Source organism: Micropterus dolomieu, linkage group LG07, assembly GCF_021292245.1.
Source record: "Micropterus dolomieu isolate WLL.071019.BEF.003 ecotype Adirondacks linkage group LG07, ASM2129224v1, whole genome shotgun sequence".
Taxonomy (NCBI): Eukaryota; Metazoa; Chordata; class Actinopteri; order Centrarchiformes; family Centrarchidae; genus Micropterus; species Micropterus dolomieu.
Window position 1 is genome coordinate 15,076,790 of NC_060156.1, and position 18,040 is coordinate 15,094,829.

At 39.9% G+C, this 18,040-nt stretch overlaps 1 protein-coding gene across 1 annotated transcript; it reads right to left on the bottom strand.

Annotated features, from left to right (window-relative positions):
• Nucleotides 1–364: 364 nt before the first annotated feature.
• On the bottom strand, nucleotides 365–14,014 carry LOC123973814 (protocadherin-17-like). The gene is made up of 4 exons (XM_046054135.1): nucleotides 11,523–14,014; nucleotides 10,308–10,366; nucleotides 9,995–10,164; nucleotides 365–1,457 (listed from the first exon to the last, which is right to left on the bottom strand). The coding sequence occupies exons 1-4, from the start codon at nucleotides 13,989–13,991 to the stop codon at nucleotides 880–882; spliced, it is 3,276 nt and encodes a 1,091-aa protein (XP_045910091.1). The 5' UTR covers nucleotides 13,992–14,014; the 3' UTR covers nucleotides 365–879.
• Nucleotides 14,015–18,040: the final 4,026 nt, after the last annotated feature.

Sequence of the window (18,040 nt, forward strand, 5' to 3'; positions counted from 1 at the left end):
TTCTTTTGAAGCTGTCCTTACTAGGATCTAGACTACTGCTAGATAACATGTGCTGGTATACAGTGTATAGCTGAATTTGGCACATTTGCAGAGTCGCTAGTGCTTTTTAGTCATTAACACATATTAAGCACCATGTAGACATAAATGCACTTCTCTCACATAAAAACACGACAGCTTCAGAATGTGTCACCAGTCGAAAATAATTGCCTTCCATGCACACAGTGTATACAAATTTAATAAAATACACAACAAGTACAGTGGCCCACATTCACGTGTAAGCTCAGCTTATTTTCACATAAACTGCAGAGAAGACAACAATAAAATTACAAATACATTCTTAAAAAACTGTTATAGGAACCTCAAATGGTTTTATGAAAAGGGACGATCCCTGTTGCACCACCATTAACAGTTCATAAGACACTTCACTTTTGTATTTTATCACTGATATGTATTTCAGTTTCCTGTAATATTCAAAGAGATGTTCCTTATACACTAAATGGAGACAGAAAGCTTCACTGTACAAAAGCAGACAGGACTCAATAGCTTAACAGTAGCAATTTGCTCAACAGCCTCACAAAATTGGAGCTTGAAATGTGTAAAATACAGACATCTAAATTGACAGGTACAGTACACCATGAAAACACTTGAAGTCAGGTAAGTGCTGATCCCCCCCCAAACCTTCACAGCAGTCAAGGACACATATTTCACCTAAACACAACAAGTCACAAACTCAAAAAACATACAAAGCAGATGGTTTTTGGTTATACAATGCGTGTCTGGACACCTCTGTGGGTCAAAATAAATCACCTCTTGGTCATTAATCTGTGATATCATCATCACACCCCTGGCAGGTGAGAGCAAGTGGGATCATCTGACCTGTCAGTTACCAGAGTCCCGCGGGTCGAGAGCACAATCTGATCCCCCACACTCCTGGCTGATGACAGAGCTGTGAATGAGACTGCTTGACAGGGACTTAGACCTGAGCTCGCAGGTCAGGTAGGAGGGCTCCTCCAATTCAGTGTGCAGTGGGGAGCACTGGCCATCTGGAGGGCCGTAGGCACTGCTGTCTGAACCCCCCTCTCTCTCTTCTTTGGACTCTTGGTTGGCCAAGTCCAGGGGCATACTACTTTTGGTGGGACTACTGGACGCAGATGGACTCTCCTGTAGCGGTGGGCTTAGTGCATGCTGCGATTTGAAGTAAGGTTTGACATTGGCCACAAGGATTGTACTGTCCCGCTGTTCCTTTCCAAACGTGCTGAGGGTTTTTCTGCTGCTGCAGCTGATGGTGCCATAAATCTCTGTCTCTACCATGGCATCTATTCCCACAGGGATGAAAAGGTTGGTGCGATTATCGGCGCTGTCTGCTTGGCTTCCTACCCGTAACTTTGGCATCCAGCATCTGTCAGAATGTCCCAGTGCACGACATTCATCGGTGCAGTGGACTGATTTGTCTTGCTCTGCAAAAACAGTTAAACATTTGTTATTGGACCCTGCTGGAGTAAGAAAAAACAACCTAGAAGAAAATGTAGATGACATTCTGAAGTATGAGCAGCAACAATAAAACACTCCAACAAACACAAATTCCAATACTATTCTTACTAAGTATAATATCTTTGCCTGATACGTTATTTAGTATGCATCACTAGATTTTTCCAGAATAAAATAAGAACCAGCCGCCTGTTGCAACACTAGTTCAAATTTAGCAATGTTATTACAGCATTTTCTATTCTAGTAATCACCCACACTTCAACCATAAAATAACAATGTCATACCCACCCCAAAAAGTTAATTTTGCCTTTTTTCTTTTGATGGTTAATGTTGCAAAATAGTGATTCAGCCAATCCATAAAACCTTTTCCTTCTGCTATTCTCAACAACGTATGTGGGTGTTTCCAGGAAAATATCATCTGGTGCAGAGGAAGTGATGTGTTTTTCGTTTCCAGCTTAATCTGCTTGTGTGGACTAAACAGAAAAACAACTGTGGAATTTGCATAAGCAGTGATAGTAGCCATTTCTGATCAGAAAGTGGTGAGAAAGTCTGTAGTTTGAATACTGTTAGTTTTAATACTGTTATGGCTCATTATTTGAATTTTTGTGCTTTTCCAAAAAAAACTATTTATAGATGGGAATTTAGTCAATATTCATTTTGGATGTTCAAAAAGTGGGTGAAAATCAGTTCAATATCTAAAATTAAAAACCAAGGCGAAATTGGATTTTGGAAATACTATTTGTAGCACAAACACTCATTAGTTTGACCTTTAGTAATTTTTCTAATTACCTTGAGAGACTGGTGTGCTCTCAGCAGCTCATTTGCATTTCCCTCCCATTTTTCATTTCACTTGTTATTAGTGGATGCATATTATGACCTGCCCTTGCCACAATAGGTAATGGTGGTCACAACTCTTTTTGTGTGGAGAAAGTGAAAATTAAGATGATGCTTCTTTAAAAAGTTTTGGTGAAAATTGGCAACACTGAAAAACAATGATCTTTAAATATAGTTTACATTGTAAGTATACCTCAGTGGCAGTAACAGTAGATTTTCAAATTGAAATGTGGTCGTCACTTGATGCATGTTGATGCATTCATGTTGGTGAAGTGGTCCCCTGATTATTCCATGACTGTAATAGGTGCAGCTGCATTAGCTGAAGCTAGGGCCAGTAGTAAAAGGTGGATCTATGGGTAAGACTCTGTCTTTGTGTCGCAACTCAAGTCTCTTACATTTCACAACACATCTAACCCAGGTAGACATGAAATATGCACCAAGAGTGAATCATAGAATGAGCCAATTTTCATGGTGTGTGTCATTTTTCTTTAGCCATTACACTACCCTATCCAAATAAATTTGACAATGATGCATCGAGGTATTTTGCACGTAGAGGCATACAGCGAAATGTCAAACATATCTTTGTAAATTGGTAGTAATTGACAGTTTTCTTTCATTTGTTATACATGAAAATGAAACAACAATTTGTAAAAGTGTAAATTTAATCTTCCTGTTGGTGTGATGACTGACTTAACTTTACTCTAATGAATGTGATTTCTTTGCTGCAATCGCCATGATGTTGTAATGACATCCTTCATGCCAGATATTCAATCAAATTAAAATAAAGATCAGACAATCAATCAGAATTTAGTTATTTATTTAGGTTTTGTAAATTGTGTTTTCTGTCAAAAATCTCAGACTGAAAGAAATTAATGAATGAGCCAGCCAAACACACAAAGACAAATACATACAGACAACTCGCACTGCATCTGCAAAATCTCCCCCTCTTCACAGAAACCATATGTTCCTTTTATAAAACATTCTCACATCTGGATACAGTCACACATTAACACGTCGCATCAAGTCTGGATACAGTCACATATTAACACTTAGCATCTCAAAAATCTGTCTTCTCCTCCCAAGGGAACCAAAGGTTTCAACCAAAGCATGAAACCTGTTTTTTATTAATATTTCATCCAATCACAAGATGGCCTGACACTACACTGATCAGCTCTCATAACTTTGGTCTATAAATAAGGCTTCTCTAGCTTGCTCACATGCCATTTGGTGATATCAAAGACAATGAGCAAGTGACTAACTGTGAATAAGGAACTTGATTTCATTTTTAGTCCTGGTCCTGGTGAGGAGAATATCAGCCTAGAACAAGGGGGAAGCACCACATGACGAGGCTCTTCCTACAGTGGAAAAGGTGGGGAGATCCTATTGTTCAAAGGCAACAGTACCTTCCTCGCACACCAGCCTCGGCCAGGTTGCTGGAGGATGCACAAATGCGAGGGGGAAGTTCAAACAAGCACACACAAAAAAAAGATACCTGCTCCACAACCTCAAAGAGATGTGAAAAGCATCACCATGTGCCATACAAGCAGCACAAGCTCATTTGCAAAGTACATGCCACCACCATCGCATCCTGCTGCTCAAGTCCATGAACACCCACACCCACACACATGCACACATTTGCAGCCATAGAACAAAATGGAACTGTTAATTCTGCTATGACTAGATGGATATTTTACGTGTTAAATGGGGCTGTTAATTTTACACCGTAGCTGTTTTAGAGATTTAATAAAGAATGCATACATTAGGATTGTTAAAGGAAAAGGCGTTTTCTAATTTATAAATTTTTTTGCAAAAATCTGTAAAAGTATCCTTTGTCTTTTATTGGCTACAGTAATTTCTTTAGTACATTATGTGTTTTTATGTGCGTAGTAAATTGTTTTAGGTTAATGGTTGTCATTTGACCATTTTGACCATTTTCTCATGTGAACTAATTACAGCTAGCTATCATTTTTTGTGGATGGTGTTTGCCTGAGAAAGCGTTCTCACAGTTCTCATCTTTTCGGTCTAAAAGTTGCATTGATAATTATTTTGGAGAGACTGCTAATTTCACTATGTGGAAAACCTCTCTTTTTCCTTTGTATGCTGATTTTTGTTCTGCACCTGTACCGTACTTTGGTTCGCTGTGCACACTATCCACCTTATTTGGTATGCATAAAGAATGTTCACAAAGGTTTCACCCTCAGTGACCAATAACACAACAGATACTAATTTGACATACCGTTCTAAACCTTGGACCAGCCTTTTTTAGTGTCTTTAAATAAAAAAAGAAATGATATATGAATTGTGCTTATTTATTCAAATAAAAGTGGCAAAATGTCAATGACATGAAACAGATAAACAATTCATTCACTGGAGCCCTATTGTTTTTGTTCTCATTCTTCTTATCATTATTTTTCTCCGCTAAAAGTGTAAGTGCAGCAACAACCATAAGACCTAGAAACACCAAAACATTGGCAGGTGCATGGTTGCAAATTCCACCCACTACTCATAAAACGCACAAAAAATGACAATCACTGACCTAAAGGTGGAGCTGTAGTAATCAAGTTTACATTTTTACAATTATCTCAAAAACGGCTTGGCCTAGAGTCAAAATTCTTCCAACCTTTTAATCTTTTAAGGTAATTGTATCTTTGCTCAAACAATATCAGATTATGCAACATTTTCTCAATTTTCTTAACATCCTTCTTTTGACATCTAGTCAAAAACCGCTGGGACAGTTTTTTCTAAGCTTAATCGGGGACTACTCTATGATCTTAAATTGTTAAATAAATTTCAATATGTCAATCCATTTGAATTATACTAGCAAGTCAATTTTTACCTAAATAGGCTATATATAAAATTTGCAATAACTCATGAATGCTTACATTTTGAATTGCATTGCACTTCACCTCTAGGGGGCGACACAAATGGAAAAAAGTTTCTATCTCAAAAACGGCTGCATGGATTTGTACGAAATTTGATTTGAATGATCTAGGGTCATGACTCAGTTGATGTATAAAATTGATTAAAGTGGGCATGGCTTATTACAACAAAGTTTTTCTAGACATTTCACATTCCAGACTTCAATAAATCAAAATAAATCACCCTTACGTCCTACAGAGCTGACATTTTTTCAGCACATCCACTGATGTGTGACAGAAGTTTGCTCACTGCAACGGATGGCCAGTTCCTGAGTCCATCACTCTATATTTTTTCAAAATATGAAAATGAATCAAAGGATACAAAAATTGACACAGGCATACGTTGGATACGTGATATCACATGTTTCAAACGGTGTTCAGATATCTCAAACAATGAGTCCGCAGTGACATTAAATGTCTTACTGTAATAAGTAATGCATGCACAACATTTTCTATTTCATAATTTTATCACCAACATTTCGACTGTTGTAAGCATTTTAAGTTCAAACAGACAAAAAGACCCCTGTTTTGCACGTGCGATATCATTGCCTCAGTTTGTGAGAAAGTGTGTGGAAACCACATCTCCCCAGTGGGGCAGTCAGTAAGTCACCTTCTCTGGGGATACAAAGGTCCATGGTTGAAATCCCCAGGCGGCTGAGTCTTATTGCCAAAAATGTGGCAATTCATGCATGTGGTGTGTTTTCAAGTGGTCATTGAGGTTATGAGGTCGAAGATTGCATATTGTGCTTGGACCACGTGATTATTTCTTATTATTATTATTTTACTCAGTTGAAAGTGTTTGTGCAGCAGAAAATGTAAGACCTAGAAACACAGATCTATGGTAGGCTGCAAATTCCAACCACTCCTCAGGCACATATAATGACACTCACTGACCTCAAGGTGACGATGTAATAATCAAGATTACATTTTCACAATTATCTCGAAAACAGTTTGACCTAGAGTCAAAATTCTTTCATTATTTTAAGGTCTCAAGTCACCTTTATCTGATCTTCTACTATAAAAATGTTCTCAACATCCTATTTCCAACACCTAGTCAGAAGCCACTGGGCCAATTGTCCCAAGCCAGAATCATCTACAGACGTCACTGATCTTAAGTTGTTAAAGAAATGTCGATATGTCAGTCTGTTTCAGTTATACAAGCCAATCAATTTTGTACGAAACACGTCTTCACTGAAGGTTGTAAGCTACATTGAATGTTTCTAAAAGTAGATTTATATACCTCAACAGAGCATCAGCATATTGTGAAGACCATGATATATATTTTTAAAGAAAATCAAGAGTTCTGCTTCTTGTCAATAAATAAAAAGCAAGCACCCGAATGCTCCCAGTCAGTTTGGACCCTGATCATTGCAGCTATATGTTGTGTTTATTGTTGTAACAATGTTTTTATGTTGCCTTCTTGGCCGGGTCTCTCTTGAAAAACTGGTTAAATGTAGGCGATTGAAATGAAATAAACGTGAGAATGTCTTGTATGTGGTATAAATTAAGTTGGTTAAAGGGTGACAAACAAAATTAAATCACAATAAATATACATATTTAGATATATTGTGCTTTTTAATAAATTAAATTGAGCAGGTCATGTGCTAGCTAACCCACAGAGAAGCATGCATGTAAAGTAAAGTCTGCAGGAAAGCAGTAGTAAAGTCTATTTTTAATAATGCATTGTTTGTGGTGCAGCAAAACCACAACTGTGCCTATTTACAAACAACTACAAGTTTGGACAAGCCATATTTACTCAGAGATTTCTGAAACAAATTTCATTTCTTGGCTGCATACTGTGACTTTTTTTCCAATGTCATGTTACATATTATGTGAACTTTCATTGTCGCACTCTCAGCATAACCCATTCTGGTGCTATCTTTGTCAAGACTAAGATCAAGAGAAAATACGCATTTCAATTCAAAATGCATTTTACATCAAAAGGAAGAACTAAATGATGGCTTTGATTTGGCAAAACCGCAACACAGATCCTGCATGTTATAAGTGCTACGCTTTGAAGCATGTACACCTCAGATTACAGTTGCGTGCCCCGTGCATTTGTGTTTCTCTGTCTTTCTTCTGGCACCGTAGAAAAAAGTATTTTTTAGGCACAGATACACGAGGCCAGAACAATAAGCATAAGCAAGGAGAAGCAGGGATATGCTGAATTCATTTCCATGGTACCTATCACCACTGCAGAGGAGCTAGCAGATGATGCTGATGCAAAGGGATGTATGTGCTTAGAAGGTTCAGCAAAAATGCAGTATGTTTTTTTTCTGCCATTGTGCTATTTGTCTCCCTATATAACCAGAAGCAAATTAAGGATCATGTCTGCATGTTTACATAACATTTAATTCGTAATGCTTACAAGAGATGAAGACTGTCATAATCACACATTAATGATCGCACGCTATAGGTTTTGTATAACACAATGTATAAAAATGCTATTAAGTACATATAACAATTTGGGGGGGAAAAAGATCCCAGTACTGTTAGTTGCTTTATAATTTATATTATTTTTTAAAAATGCAGAGGGAAGAGGGTGAGGAAGTGAGGGTGCTTTCATCTATTGTGCCTGTCATTGGCTTTCCATTTCCATTTTTCATTCCATCACTGAATATAAATTTGTTAAATAATAGCTCTAAAATTACAGAGTTATACAATAGCTTTATATAGTCCACTGCATTTACATAGTCACATAATAGAATCATGACAAAGTAGCTGTGATCTTATAGGGGACTGTGAATGGCTCGATAACATGTTCTCAAAAACAAAGAAACCGCCTGCCCATTATAAATAGAATCAGAGAAAGCTGAGCAACATACCCACTGTGCATCTGGTTGCTGTGAGAGTGAATAAATATTCAGAGTGCATGATAGTGGAAGCTGCACAGGTGCATATATTACCTGTATCAAAGCAGCCAGGAGACTAGAGGGATGGTAAAGGTAAAGACATAAAAGCAATACTACTTAACCCACAAGCTTTTGTGTTGGTGCATTTGGAACAAAAATTCTGTGGTGTCTCCATTTTGGATAATAGCGCTATCTTGTCAGAATCTGCAAAACAGTGGCTTTGTTGTTCAATAAATGTACCTGTATGTGTTTGCGTGTATGTGTGTGTGTGTGTGTGTGTGTGTGTGTGTAAGTGAGAGACAGAAGGAGTGTGTGGGTTGGAGGGTGATGTTTTTGTGTGATCAGGTCTAAGGCACAGTGCATAATGTAGATCTTCCATTTTGTAGTCAGCAGACAGTGACACCATTTAATGTTCAACTGACCAACCTCAAGAGAGATCACCATTTAATCCAACCATTAGCTTTGCTTTTTAACTACAGTTTTTTTACATTGAAACAGGAAATGCATTAGCACAACGTATTAATATTAAATGCATTGCCCCGCTTTTTTTGGTATTTCTCTTATCTTAGAAATGCTGGTCTATAAATTGACTGACATTCCTACCTAGCAAACGTCAGCACTGCACATGTTAATATTCAGTCTTGCATGTACAAAACATCTCTTTCAATATCTGTCCATTTGATTGGCCTTAGAACTCTGAATCAGATTCAGAAATGTGCTGCAAAAAAAAAAAAAAGTGATTGAATTTACACCTCCCACAGAGTCAAGTTTGGTCTGCCATAATTCCTCATAGCACACACACACACACACACACACACACACACATGCACACGCACACGCAAACACAAACACAAACACACACACATACACATAAAAGTGAGATAGATAGATTGAGAGAGATTCACACATTCTTCTGGCAGCCGCAAGAGTGTTTCCATCTCTGCCCTCCTGAGCATGCCACAAACAAACAGTTCATAGCAATGTAAATGGTGTGGAAAGTACTGCATAGGGACCCGATGACCAGAGCCATTCTCTTCCAAGGCTCACACAAGGAAATGAGAAACATCGCCATCTCAGTCAAGCCCCCCACTATATTTTATCTTACCAGTGAGAGTTGCTTTCATATTTTCAGTTTATATCCACAATAGCTAAATATATCAGTCGCTATCAGGTCAGCCAGGTTGCAACAGATTGACAATCATCTATGATTATACTCCTGGCAGTGCATATCGTTTCAGATTTTTGAAATGAAATTTAACATTTCTATTTTCAGTTGTTAAGCAAAGCTCCTCTCAAAACTGTGTAACCACAGCAAAACTGATAATAACTGAGAAAATCTTTCCAAGCAAAAGGTGGAAACACTCCGTCAAGTTGCACCAGAAATACCTGTCATTTTGCGCTGCAAGTGTCTATCATGCTCTCTTGTCTCTGTCGTGTTATTGAAGACATGCATGCAGCGAATCTGTGTTCAAATAATGACGTGATCAAAAGAGACACCGACGGAGATACACTTTGCCATGCATATGAGTTTGTTTGATGTCAAAATAAGACAGGAGATGTTTGAACATTCTACCTTCAGCCAATGGGCTCTTTTATCCTTTTAAACTACCATCTACCTTCCACCCTGGTGCCTTCATGTCATCTTTGGAGCACAGCACAGGCTGTCTACAATGTAAAGGGGTACAAAGTAGCATTACCGCATGTAATAACAGTGTGGATTTACCTCTTGAATATTGTTGAATATTTGTTTGCATTGGTTTACCCAGAGGCTGGTGGACCTCCACTAACAGCAAACACCAGCGGGCTGAATGTATGTTCTCGGGGCATTGAGTATAAACAATGTCTGGTACAAGAGTCAGTTAGGCATCTTCAAGATGTCAGGAACAGAGTGTATCCACTCACCCTGCTCAAAAGGCTGGCCATTAACTGCTGTTGCTTTCATCTTGAGGACCTCCCTAGCAGACGTGTCGCAGTGTGAGCCTTTATTAGTATCCTGGTCACTATCAGCCTGGTCACTATCACCATGGCCACTGTCTCGGAGGCTTGCTCGTTCTGCATCCTTAAATGTTGAGCTGCAGCAGAATAGAAAGAGAGAAAAAAACATAACTTGCCATTACCTCTGCGTGAGCGCTCCAATTTCAGCCATAGTCAGGCTAGATACAAAGATGAAGAAGCTAAATGCACTGGTCAGGAAGCTTTTGGATAGAGCTCTTACCTTTGAACAAATGGCTGCCTGCTGCCAGCATAATTGGGCTCTGAGGGGAAATTTTCCGTCTTGAAATGAAAGGAAAATAATATTTTGCATTGGACATGTTAAAATTTCATGCAATTGTCAACAATAGCGTAATAGAGTAACATGAGATTGAGAATATTCTCGTCTGGTTGTCAGATTCTTATATTTTCATTATAGCACCTGAACAATGTCAATGAAAGCCATAGAGCACTTGCCAGTAATGACGGCATGATAAGACAAATCTCCATTGTGACCATATGTGCCTCCTTGGCAAGGCAAAGGAGTAAAGCATTAGCTACTGTCATCAGCATCCTTTTCCTCCTATCTTGAGAATAATGTGTTTGTGTTGATCACACCCACATACCCTAGTGACTGGTGACAGTGCCAGGCCTTGTCATCTGTGTTATCATCTCCAAATGAGACTGTCGGTGAGACTGTCCTAGATATTTACATCGTTTACAACAGATAATTGTGCTGTGCTAAACAGCACTACAAGCCCATGCTGTCAAATTAGCATGTTAGCTGGCTCGTGTATACAACCCCGCCATCTCTGCAAGGCAAGGCCGGACCCTATTAATGGCCTTATCATGCCAACTTTGGATGCGGATGGGTGGATCTGGCCCACATTTGTGGGGAGCGAAAAATGTGATTGTAAGGTTATGCTGTGTGCATCTAGCTGTCTGGTGCGCATTGGTTCAGTAATGTGATCAGACAATCTGCTCAAACACCTGTCCAATCCCACATTTCAGGCAGGGTTTTGTTTTCACTCTATAGCAGTGGATCTGGCAGGGTCACAGCAGCCTTGTTCAAGACTCACACTGTTTGCATGTCTAACTGGGAGAACTTTCTGATTATGCACACCACCTGTACCATTTTGCAAGAGAAGACTTACAATGGAGCAGTTTCTAAAATGATTCTGACTCCACAAACGCATAGAAAAAAGTTCTTGATCTTGAGTGAAATGCCATTTACAACACATGAATACATACCAACACTAAGTGGCCATATCATGCAGAGAATATTTCATAGTGTCATAACAGCAAAAGAAAAAGTGATAATAATGATGTCTGTTCACAGTGACAGTTTCCTTTTTTCAGTCCATTACTTTTCTTTTGTCAGATTTGTATGGTAAAGCAGCGGGCACAGATAAGCAAGAAGAAAGGGCAGATAAAGAATACAGTGCAGCATCCTCCTTACCTGTATCACTGACATCCTATTCGCTGGAGTGTCTGTGCTAAGCCCGGCAAAGCTGGAGTGGCAGCCTGCCCTGGGAACTGTCAGGCTGTTTGGGGTAGTTTTCAGGTACATGACCTCTGACCTGGGCAGTGTGAGTGGCAGAGGGCTCTGGTAGTCAAAACATATTGGTGAAGTGATGAGAGAAGGGCTGCTCACCACATTCATCCGGCTCGCAGAATCTCTCTCCTCCATCTCACTCTGCACCAGCATGATGTCACTCTTGTTGATCCTTTTCTTTTTGCCTTTCCCCACTGGAGGATTGGAGTACTCAGCCATGCGGCAGTTATAATTCCCAGTCTCCTTATCTTGATGCTTGGACTTGACAGCGATGGCGGTCATGACTGCTAAGAGCATGACAGAGATAATGCAGAGGGTAACTATGAGGGGCAGGGATACATCCCAGTGCTGCTGTTCCCCACTCGCGCTGGAACCCCCTCCCGCTGCCGTTTCTGTGTTCGCCTTAATGATCAGCTTAGCCACGGCAGATAAGGGGGGCTTGCCATGGTCAGTTACCTTCACCACCAGCTCAACCACTGGGGCAACCTCTTCCCAAAGAGCATGGGCAGTTCTGACCTCTCCTCCCACCGGATCCATCTCAAACAGGTGGTCGTCGTTTCCCTCCGTGATCTCATAGGTCAAATGTCCACTTTCTCCGTGGTCATGGTCCACTGCTTTCACTGTGGCCACGATGTATCCAATACCAACATTTCTAGGTACTGGGATTTCAGCTGTATCATTTAGCAGAAGGGGTAAAATAATAACTGGGAGATTGTCGTTGACGTCAAGGACATTGACCCTGACTGTAGAAGTGCTCTCCATGTGAGGGGATCCTCCATCTTTAGCTTGGACTTTGAACTCAAAGGACTTTGTTTGCTCATAATTGAAAGACCGTGAGGCATATATGGCTCCATTGGTGGGATTAACAGACACATAGGTGTACACGGAAACATCTCCTATATGTGACGGCAGAATGGAGTATGACACTGTTCCATTTCGACCTACATCTGGGTCGTGGGCAAGAACGGATCCCAAATACTCCCCTGGGATGTTGTTCTCAGGCACCTGTAGCACATACACTGTCTTTGTAAAGCGTGGTGCATTGTCATTCTCATCCAAAATTTTCACAGTAAACGACTTAGTGTAGTTCAATGAAGGGATCCCATTGTCTCTCGCCACTATTGTTACATTGTATTCATCTTTCATTTCCCTGTCCAGAGGTCTGTCTGTGAGCAGCGTATAAAAATTATCATTGTTTTCCTGCAGTCTGAAAGGTACATTTCCCAGCACCCTGCACTGAAGTTGACCGTTTCGACCAGAATCTTTATCTGTCACTCTCACCAGCGCTATGACAGATTCTGGAGGTGCTGCTTCGCTGATGGCTCCCTGCCGGACAGAAACAAAACTTATTATTGGCGAGTTGTCATTTTTGTCAAGCACTTTGACAGTAATTTTACAGTGGCCCGGTATCGGGTTGGGCCCAAGATCCTTTGCCTGTACATCAAACTCTATGATTGGATTCTCTTCATAGTCAATTTCTCCCTGGACCTTGATGACGCCACTATTGGGGTCAATGGAGAACAAATCTTGGATTCTCTCAGATGCATATCCAGTGAAGGAATAGACAACCTGCCCGTTGCTTCCCTCATCTTGGTCAGTGGCATTTAAATCTATGAGTACTTTTCCAGGAGGTGAATTCTCTGGGATCTCAATCACATAGGAGGATTTTTCAAAGACCGGGCTATTGTCATTTGAATCAGTCACCCTGACATTGATTTGCATGGAGCCTGATCTCGGATACTCCCCACCATCAATTGCTGTGAGGAGAAGGGTGTGATGACTCTGATCCTCCCTATCCAGAGGTCTCTGAACCACCAGCTCTGGATATATAGTCCCATCACCCCTGACTTTTAAATCCAAAGAAAAGGTATTGTAATCATCTCTTGTGACCTGATAGGTCTTTATCCCATTTTCTCCAGAATCTGAGTCATGCGCAATAGTGAGAGGGAAGCGTGTTCCAGCAGCTGCGTTTTCTGAAATATCAATATTGACATGATCTGAAGGAAAACTGGGCGAGTTGTCATTTATGTCCTGTATATCAATCTTGACCATGCATATTTCCTTGTCATTGGCAAACACCTCCATAGAGAGCTGGCACTTTGGGTTGCGCCTACATAACGTTTCCCTGTCAATCCTTTGTTTGGTGAAGATTAGTCCACTCTCCGGGTCAACATCCACCAGATGTGGTGCAGAATTCTCCAGTACTCTGAAGTTAGATTTTTTCCCTCTCTCCATGGTCCCATATCCGGCATCTTTTGCTATATTACCTATAACCGTGCCAGGTCCTTGCTCCTCGGGGACAGAATAATTGAGATTTTTCAGTGTCAGGGCTTTAACCCACAGCAGAAAGAAAATGGGTACAGAGAGACGCATCCCTTCAACTGGATATGCGGTAGTGGCAGAAAGAAAAAAATCCTCGTTGACTTTCAACCTGTTGATTACGGCAAACCTAGAGGACTAAACCGAAACCAGGCATGTGGTTGACGCCGATCCCACACTAATTGGGTATCAAATCGATTTGTGAATGGTTATTGCCTTTTAATGTGTATTTTAACCTCTTTTACATGACGTTCGGCTATGATGAACTCTTTCTGTAAACAAAGATGACCGCCCGACGACACCTAATGCATGAATTAAAGATCAAATTCAACATTGTACAGGAAATGCTTTGTTTTTCCTCACGGGAGGGACTTAATGAATAATCGATGACTATAAAGTATTAATATTCCCTACTGCATCCAAGGTTAAAGCGTTTGAATCTCTGTGGTGAAGGTTAGACCGTAGCTTACAAAAGCGCATTGCCCTCATGCGACATCTACACCTAGGCTACAGCAAATACTGACATGCCCGTTCAAAATGCAGCATTGTCCGATGTTAACCATTCACAATGCATTTACTTTTTCTCCTGTGCGGCACACTGTTGCATATGGGTTCTGCTCGTGTGGCATATACAGCCTGCCCATGCCAGAAAGTAGCCTACTATAAAAGCAGGATGTAGAGCTGTTTATCCTGTCCAAACCTTTTGTGTTCCCGTCATTCAAGAGCATCTATAGCTACGGCTGCGACTTTTGTCCGATGATTGTCCTATAATCAGTCCAGTAATCCCATAATCCAGTCCAATTGGACCCAGTGCTCTTGCATCCTTCATTCGGACAATGCTCATCTGCACTGCCCCGCTGAGCGTTGCCAGAAAAAACGCGAAAAAAGGGTGCTGGAAGATTTCAGATAATCAAAATTAATCGCTTTTCCTGCGCTCAGTTCTCTCCGCGTCAACTGTTGAAACCTGCTCCCTTCGCAGTGAGATCTGACCGGAATCCTCTCGACGCCTTTATAACAGACTCCAGTGTAATTCTTGGTGCATTTAACATAGTTTCTGATCGTCTTCCAGCAAATGAGTGAACAGTGACAGATCTTGCCTTGGGGGGGTTTCTCCAATAGGTCTGGCAAGATCGCATGAAGAAGGGCTGTTCTAGTGCTACGTGATTCATTTACTGATGTGCGCGCACAGAGCAGCAGCATCACAGGGAGAACGTGCTGGTGGATGTTGCCCTTAATACATGTGGATGTGAACTAGGGATTATGAATTGATCGATGAAATGTGTTTGGCTGGGATGTAGTAGAAGCAGTAAAGACTTGACAAGTGGTCATTCTACGGAAAAGTGGATCAGATGGGCATCCTGGTGTGAAAAATGTCAAATTAAAGATGACAAAATGTTTAAAGATGAAATGTGTTTCTTCCCCTCGGAGTGGCATGTTCTCAGTAACAGTGAAGCTCTTTTGATATTCAGAATTAAAGATTCGTATCAATAATTGAAAACAATACCACTTGTCTCCTGTATTGTACCATACAGTCATTACTTTGGAGAAAAATCTAGCCACAAGATAAAATAAAAGACAGACTGTGGGTGTTTTCAGGATAATCTCTGTAAAGGACATGAGAGAATTACTTATGCTTCTGAAAAAACAAGGCTTATTTCACAGCTCAAATATCACAGCTGTTGGTATAACCTGCCTTCTGCAGCTATCACACTTGCCTTCAATAGCCTATCCGCATCAATCTCATATCTCATTTTGAAAAGATGGACTGACATTTAGTTCACTCAGCATTTCAAAAATATGACATTTGCATTTTTATTCTCACTTGACCACATCTCAGTGACGCATGGGCCTTAGTGGCGATGCAGGTACCAGTAATTCTGAGAGGAAGCTGTGTCAACATTAGGGCAAGATCAGTGTGGCCTGGTTCCTCATTTAATTCCATGTTGCCCAGGATCTAAATCAACCTTGAGTTGTCCCTGAGTTCATTTCATTTGTCTGAAACATGGCTGCTTTCCTCCTCTAGGGAGCATCAACTTTGCCTGGCCAGGGTGCAGCCTGCATAAATTGGCCATTTCTGCAGGTAAGAGATAAGGACAACAAAGGGAAACTAATTATCATTCAGTCTATGTTAAACCTCAGGAAAGGACTGCTATTGACAATTGTGTCTGTATTGTCACAGTCATACCATTTAATATGATCTGAACTCTGAATGAGAGGGTGGTTCATATCCATAATAAATAGGCCACATCCTAATATATGACTGCCTTGTTTTTGCAGAAGCTGATGACTTTGTCATGGATAACTTTCTCTAATGAGACCCCTGCACCTGCCATTGAATGAACCGCAATCTCTGCTGCTTTGTTGGCAATAAAAGAAAAAACACGGATGCATCTGTTGTGTCATGACGAATTGATTTTTACTTGAAAGCACATTATTCTGTTGGTGTAAAATCACACCTGTTGTAATTCCACAGAGGTTGAAATGACAAAAGAGTAGCTATACTTATTTAAGAATATGCACAATATCTTTGAATCTCTTTCATGTGACTCACTTACCACCGTGCACAAGCATGATTAGAGGTGAGATTAAGTTGTTTATCATTCTGTTTTTAGCCCGTTGCTGGTTGTACCACACCTTAAGCAACACACTGGAATACTGATGGTGGTGAGTGGGAATGATGATCAGCACAAGTCACTGGATTTTGCTGCAGAGTAAATGAGAGAACAAGTTCTGTTTGGAATAAATTTCTGCATGAGACAATGTGTAAACATGTTAATTTTACACATGAAAAAACATCTACAGCAAGGTTTTTAAATAGTTAAACAGGATTTTAAGAATGTTCTCTTATTCAGTCACAGAGAAGAAAATAAAGTGATTAAACAACAACATAACTTCCCTAGGATTGTCAAAGTAAACACAAAAACAAGTTAGTTAATTAAATATACTAAAAACTACTAGTATTATCACCACCATTACCATACTAATTTGACAAAGATTTCTATAGAGTTTGTTATAGCCCAGTATCATGTGTCTTCTACTTTGAAATAATGTGCCATATCCCTGCATAATCCATGTGTCATGACTCCTCAACAGAGTACCCAATTTAAAGGGTCAGTTCACATATGTGTCAAAGGTTTGAGAGATCCACCTCTAAAACTTCTGCAGCACAGCCCGATACAGTGGATATAAATGGATAACTGAAGAAAAATATATATGAAAAATTCAGTGTTTCTGAGACACAGTTTCCCTGTTACTTTAGACAATCAGAAGAACATTCTGTCCATACTTTTCATGGGGAGTATTTCCTAGAAAGTAATTCAGTTGAATGACTGGGATATTGTTACCAGAAATACATTTTGCTGTTGCATGTAATTTACCATTGCTCTGAACACCTAAAACAAAATAAATTCTCTTCCATTCTATCAGGGTGGCAGCAGAATGGGACATCTTGGAAGTGCAACAGATAAAACTGACACTATCTGCATTGCTGAATATGACTAGGGGCAAGTGGGAAAAATGTATACATTGTAAACTGACCATTTCTGGTAGTGAGGTGTCCAGCAATATCTTATTTTCATTTAGTCACTGTTAGTGGTGCAAACTGTGTGTTTCTTAAATTAAAGAATATGTGTGGTGAAATTCTATTTTTTTCTTGGCAACAAATTCCACAATAAGAGAAAAAGCAACAATGAACACATCCTACTAACAAGTATGGCCTGTATCATCAAAGATTGAAATAGCTTATTTCTCTGAGCCATCTCTATTTACTGACCATAAACTACTAAAAATTTGTGAATGAGCCAAGATGTAAACCCTGTCCAGGAGAAATAACATTTTTATAGTACAATGTTGTTCTCACAGTTACACTCGGTGACAAAGATATGCTACGTTTATGAACACCTGTGATACCAGAGACCAGGTTCACATCTGTGGTTAGGTTCAAGCAAGAAAAGCTCTTTGGTTAAAGTTATGGGAAAGATCATGGTTTCTGTTAAATGTTAATAAAGATGTTGTGTCTCAAGTCATTGCAGAATTTTTATCTATCAAATCCAATCACAGTCTCTCCTTAATTGTTCTGCTTATGAGATTCTGAACACTTATAT

Excerpts from the sequence above, each read along its gene's own strand:
- LOC123973814 (XM_046054135.1), bottom strand. The coding sequence starts at position 13,991 with ATGCGTCTCTCTGTACCCATTTTCTTTCTGCTGTGGGTTAAAGCCCTG. Across the intron at positions 10,367-11,522 it reads ATAGGATGTCAGTGATACAG|ACGGAAAATTTCCCCTCAGA; the intron begins GTAAGGAGGATG and ends TTTCATTTCAAG. Across the intron at positions 1,458-9,994 it reads TGGCCAGCCTTTTGAGCAGG|AGCAAGACAAATCAGTCCAC; the intron begins GTGAGTGGATAC and ends CTGTTTTTGCAG.